This window comes from Babylonia areolata, chromosome 2 (assembly GCF_041734735.1).
Source record: "Babylonia areolata isolate BAREFJ2019XMU chromosome 2, ASM4173473v1, whole genome shotgun sequence".
Lineage (NCBI taxonomy): Eukaryota > Metazoa > Mollusca > Gastropoda > Neogastropoda > Buccinidae > Babylonia > Babylonia areolata.
The window spans coordinates 53,320,189-53,326,716 of NC_134877.1; the positions used below are offsets into that span (position 1 = coordinate 53,320,189).

At 48.7% G+C, this 6,528-nt stretch overlaps 1 protein-coding gene across 1 annotated transcript in view; it reads left to right on the forward strand.

Annotated features, from left to right (window-relative positions):
• Window positions 1-2,333: 2,333 nt before the first annotated feature.
• LOC143279498 (uncharacterized) overlaps window positions 2,334-6,528 on the forward strand; it is a 24,964-nt gene continuing 20,769 nt past the window's right edge. Inside the window, exon 1 of the mRNA XM_076583547.1 lies at window positions 2,334-2,826. Within this exon, the coding sequence (XP_076439662.1) occupies window positions 2,781-2,826 (46 nt within the window). The 5' untranslated portion in view covers window positions 2,334-2,780. The remainder of the gene's footprint in view (window positions 2,827-6,528) is intronic.

Consider the following 6,528-nt stretch of genomic DNA (forward strand, 5'->3'; position numbering starts at 1 on the left):
CCAAAACGTTCCTGCAAGGCACCGTACAAGGAGGCAGAAGGAGAGGACGGCAGAGGAAGAGATGGGAAGACAACATCCGGGGTTGGACAGGCTTGACGCTCGGTGACGCCCTGAGGAAATCAGAAAACCGTGAAGAGTGGAGAGGGGTGGTGGCCAGGTCAGCAGCGGTGCCCCAACGGTCTGAACCCAGACTACGGGAGAGGTGAAGGTGAAGGTGAAGGCCGTTTAAAAAAACAAAACAAATGAAGAAACACTATTATCGTTCACATACCACTGAATAACTGCAATATTTTGACCAAAACATCGATTTTTCAATCTGTTCATGGTTTATATGTCCCTGGAACAGCTGTTCAAGTTGTGTGTCAGTCCAAGTGTGAAGCCACTGAGTCTGACCAGCGTGTGCACACTGCGTAAGTTTGAGACATCCCTCGGTTTTGTGTGTGTGCTGTGTGTGTGCGTGCCATGTGCGTGTGTGTGTCTGTGTCTGTGTCCGAGCTGTGTTTGCGTGTGTCTCAATGTGAGTATCTGTGTGAAACATACCTGCTCAAGTTTAGTTTTATGAAGTGGTCCTTAACTATTTGTGAAGTCTTGAATTGAAATATAAAGATGACTGCCGCGGGGTGTTGTAAACGGCTTTTTTTTTTTTAATAAAGTCTTAAACAAACTGAGTACCAACAACTGTAAACTGATTTGTAACTGAAATAAAACTGCCTTTGATGAGAGCAGATTTGTCTTCAGGAACTGTGATCAAATCATCGGATCAGTTCCCCAAGAAGAACCAACGGTTTGAAACATAGACACTTCTTATCAAAGTGACTGAGTCTTATCTTATAGCTTACAGGGTGTGGTAGATTTTTTTTTCTTTCTTTTTTTTATATATTTCTTTCTCCATTTGTTAGAAAGTCAGTACTTTCCCCACAGTGGGCTACGTCCCCTCTGTGTTAGTCTGGTCATGCATACATTGTGTCAGTCGTTGGAGAGGGTTTCTGAAATGATGACTGATTGCATGCAGTTGTTTTATTGACGTGTGGTGGCCGTTTCGCCGAGGGCAAAAGAGGAAAAACGACATGTCTGTCTGTCTCCTCACATGGAGTCGTCTTCTTCTTCTGCGTTCACTCGTATGCACACGAGTGGGCTTTTGCGTGTATGACCGTTTTTACCATGCCATGTAGGCAGTCATACTCCGTTTTCGGGGGGGTGCATGCTGGGTATGTTCTTGTTTCCATAACCCACCGAACGCTGACATGGATTACAGGATCTTTAACGTGCGTATTTGATCTTCTGCTTGCATATAAACACGAAGGGGGTTCAGGCACTAGCAGGTCTGCACATATGTTGACCTGGGTGATCGTAAAAATCTCCACCCTTTACCCACCAGGCGCCGTCACCGTGATTCGAAGCCGGGACCCTCAGATTGACAGTCCAACGCTTTAACCACTCGGCTATTGCGCCCGTCACATGGAATCTGATGTGTGCCTGTACCGTGAAGGCCCACGTGTGTATGTGCCCGACGCCACTGCAGTGCATGTGTGCGTCTACGTGCGCATCTGTGTGCGCGCGTGCGGCCGGTGTGCGAGCATGTGTGTGTCAGTCAAGTGCAGTGTGTGCCAGTGTGCGCTCTGTATGTGTCAGTGCTTGGCAGTGCGTCAGTGTCAGTCCGCCAAGAGCGGACCACGCCGCGCACGCGCTCGGGACTGAGTCAGTCTTGCGAGCGCACGTGCCGATCACAGTGGACACGGCGTATGGGAATACATGTCGATGGTGCAGCAGTCACAGAAACTGACAAGGGTCACTGAGTCGCTGGCTGCATACTGTATGCTCTGCAACCATTTAACTTGAAATTTGAAAACTGGAAATAAAGTGACTGAGTGGGTGGCGGGACTGAGGAGGGGGGAGGGGGGGAGTCAGTTGTAGGATTAAAAAACAAATCAATAGAAATGAAGAAAAAAGCTGCCTTCATTCTCCGACATGTTCCTGTCCATTTAGTTGGTGTTGATTTTTTTCCGGCGGTGCACACAAGTTTGTACAGCTGTTTTCTTTTCCTTAGGAGAAAAAAAGAAGAAAAAAAGCTGTGCACAGCATTAAATCCTTTTCTCTCTCACTCCCTCCATCTGCTCACACACACACACACACACACACACACACACACACACACACACTTTTTGTGGGGCGGGGGGAGGGGGGGGAGGCTGGGGAGGGGTTAGGGGGGGTCATGATTTTTCACAGGTGTGGGTTCGGAAGTTGTCAGGACTGACTCTCACATGCAGTGCGCGCGCAGCTTTCGATTTTTAAGTCCCCGAAGTGGCGGTTCTTGTTGAACAAAGCCACACTTCTCCCACAGCAGGTCGGTCGTTGACAGACAGGCGCGCCAACACGCGGAAAGAGCAGACACGGTGAGCTTCACGCTTCGAACAGAAGACACAGCACACTGACTGAAGGCTCATAGTGCAACATGGAGTGAGGGCTGATGTGACACATCAAAAAACCCGGTAAACTTGTGTACAGTTCAAGTTCTCAAAGTTTCGGTCTTGCCAGCGGCAAAACTGACAGCACAAACAACCTCGTGAGGTACTATACTATATACTACGCGTGCAGTGCTCGTGTGGGAGAACTTCCTTATCAGCTGCTGTGTTTCTGAAGTCAGAGTGGAAAAACTGCCGTGTGTGTGTGTGGAAGGAGCAGCTGTGTGGACATGTATGTGCTTTGATCTGTGAACACAGTGAAGGGGGAAAGATCGGCCACGTGTACTCGTGCTCCAGCCCACAGGCCAAATACACATCATGTCTGACGCTGCTGCAACGACGCCGCACAGCAAAGTTACCTCAGGTGAGGGGTAAACGGTGTTCGCTTCAGTGAATGGTCTTCTTTGTGAACGATAACGTTCCGTGTGCGTTTATCCTCACCCTCGGTTCGTTTTGTTTGTGTAGTGTCTGTGGTGTGGGGAGGGATTGAAGAACCAGAGGCGAATGTTGTAAATATTTTTGGAGTGGTGGATTCATAGCACCTACATGTCTCTTTCATGACTGGGATTTGATCAGTGGAAGTGGGGTCATGTGCATTACTGTGTGTGTGTGTGTGCGCGCGCGCGTATGTGTGTGTTTCAGTGTGTTTGTGTGTGTGTGTGTGTTTTGAGGAATGGCTTGTCTTGGTCAAGTGTTCAACAGGCAAACGTGAACAGCAGTGAATTTCCATACCCCCCCCCCCCCCCCCCCCCCCCCCCCCCCCATATCAACGGGCTGATCAGTCTGTGATCCCCGGGCCATCCCACTCCACCCCTCCTGTCACCGTTCGTTCATGTGTGGTCGTCCCCAGTCCGATGAAAACCATCAGAACAGAAGACGTGGCAGCTGTCGTCCTGATTATCTATAATCTGGGCTCAGTAGAATTTGATTACAGTGGCTTGCTCTAATCAGTACATCCCCACAGCCACTCTCTCGGCCAAGTGGGTTTTACTGGGGACAGTCGGCATGTAAGCTTCCAGCATTTACCACGTGACATGCAGCAGTTACGCCCTTCTTCATTTGGGGTTTATCAGTTTCGCTATTTGGCATTTTCAGTCCATTTTATAGGGTAGACCAGGCTGAGAGAAGGGAACTTGACATTTTCGCTGTGAGATACAGAGCAACTGAGCCAGTATCCATATCGTTTATCATCTGTGCAGTTCGTCAATGGGCGGCCTTTTGTACACCCCGGCGACGAACGCAGGCATGCGCACGCGCGTGCAAACATACACACACAGAGACTGATACATGTGTACACACACACACACACACACACACACACACACACACACACACACACACAGTATATGGAGGAGAGAGGTGCGGCCACAATGACACGCAAAAAAAAGATAAGTAGATAAATAGCACTGGCATCACAGTATACAGTCGAGCACCGTTACGTTAAACGTCAAACCTTCAACCAGTCCACCATCGCACGTGACTATAGCAGTCTGATGCCATCGCACTGACATAACGTATGTTTGCACTTCAGGTACCCAGGTCAGAGTGCCAACACGATTGAGGCCAAAGGTTCAGAGTAAGCCGACCCTTGCGCAGCAGTGTTCAAATCCCCTTTCCTCCGACCCTGGCCCCACCCACACCCCCGACACCCGAGTTCACCACACACGTGTGTTGCCTGTTTCAGCAGCTGGCACAGTGACCGTGTGATGGTGCTCATCGGCTCAGCGCTGAGTCATGATGGCTGACCCTGGGTCAAGGACAGAATGTTCTCTGCTTTTATTTTACAAAGCCGTTCTCCAGCATGCAAACACACACACGTGTGTGTGTATGCGTCGCGCGCGCACGCACACAAACACACGCGCGCGCGCGCGCAAACACGCACACTGGGTCAAGAAGATTGATAAGAATAATAGTGAGAGTGGATTTTTTTTTTAAGTCTGAAAAAGGAACGGTTCACAGCAGAACACATCAAAGAACTGACAAGAAGATATTGACTCAGTAAAGACGACGACGTGTAAGTCAATACTGAAAGGCAGAAGAAGACAGCATGTCCAAGAAAAGGGAAACATCCAAGTTACAACACGAAAAGGGAGAAGCGAAGAGAAATCACGCGCTGACAACCCATCTCGTAGAGCGGTTGCCTCATTACGTTTTGCTGGTAAAACGCCTGATTAGAAAGCGAGTGAACACTGACGGGTTAGAGTCCCATACATACGGACCAGGATTTTTATTCCCCCGCCCCCCTCCCCCCCCCCCCTCACCCCCCACTTTCCTACCATCCCGGCAGCAATTAGTGCACGTAAAAGAACCCATTGCGACAAAAGGGTTGTTCCCGTGGCAAAATTATGTAGAAAAATCAACTTTCGTGTGTATGCCGTGAGAGAGAGTTTGTGTGTATGTGCGCGTGCGTGCATGTGCGCGTGTGTGTGTGTGTGTGTGCAGTGCGTGCATGTGTGAGTATGTACACGTTTTTATATTGATATGCACTAGTGTATGATGTATCCTAATTTCACGCAACTGTATCTGTGTTTGTGTATGATTTTCGATTTATGTTCGTATCTTGTTATGAACTATCCCCCCCCCCCACCCCACCCCTACCCCACCCCTTGTGACCCCAGTATACTTGGTAATAAAGACATTCTATTCTCTATTCCAAAACAACAAACACTTTCAGTTGGACAGAAAAACAACCCGTGTGACGCTGCACAGGCAATGGCGATGCGCTCTCCGCGGGCCGGGAGAGAGCAGCCCGGATTTCGCAAAGAGAAATAAATGGTGACAAAAAGGAACACAATACACTACAATAAAACATTGCTTTTATTACAGCTATCCTGGCAACTACACTGAAACCAACCCAGATGACACAACTCAAACAGCACAAGCCAGACAGACTGGACTTTACATGGTTCGGTTTCTGGTGCACATCTTGCAGAACGTCTGATGCCCCCCACCCCCACCCCCCATAGCAGATGTGAAGAGGATGGGCACTGCGCTTTAGCCAGTGTTTGTGTGTGGTGAATGTGTGTGTGTGGTGAATGTGTGTGTGTATGTGTGTGCACGTGTGTGTGTGTGTGTTGAGTTTGTGCTAGACAAAAGGTTCGGAAATGTGGCGTTGAAGTGCTACTCGTGTCCACGTTGAATAAGACGAAGCAGTAGTTCAGTTGGGACAAGGTATCACACACTGAATCAGAAGTTGTCAGCAAGTACACCGATCAGACCTGATCATCAGTCGAGTGAGTGGTGTGTGTGTGTGTGTGTGTGTTGGGAGGGGCGGGGGGGGGGAAGGGAATGGCGGACTCGGAAGGTGAGATAGCACTCGGTCTCAGACCGAGTAGAAAACCAGGCTTTTAGAGGTAACCGGAGGCATGTCTACTACTTGAACCCCCCCTCCTCCTACCCTCCGCACCCTCCACCCCCTCTTCCCTCCCTGCCGATGGCATAACTCTAGAACTAGTCGCCAGTCAACTTGAGTAAACACCACAAGGGTCACAGGAAACACTTTCACTTTTTTTTTCAGATTTGTGTACGTTAAAGATCGGTTTCGGTTGACTGAAACCCAGGCCCTTTGACGGACAAGGAGAATTTTCCACACAGTGCCCATGACATGGTTTATTATCAGTTACTGTAGATCACTGTTTTCGTATTGATTTAACTGAATCATAATCATGTCTACACACACACACACACACACACACACACACACACACACACACACACACACTAAAAACAAAAATGATAAAACCAAAAACGGACAACCAGAAGCGATTCAGTCCTTGCACAACACGCATGCATCGACTTGAAATTCTGCAAGGAACCTCGAAGCTTTATTTAAAGTGCTAGTAAAACGTCGTATGTATGTAAACTTTCGTTGCATATAAATCGACGCTGTGGTGAATGCCGATAAAATCCAGGCTCCTGCATGGGTGTAACCTAACCTGAAGCCAGGGAAATCGAGTGACCCGGTTCACAGACTTGAGATCAGTCGGAGAGATATCTTTGTACCACCGTGGGATACAAACAGAAAGCCTATACTTACCTCCGTAGGTATCTACGGTCTCTTTGATAC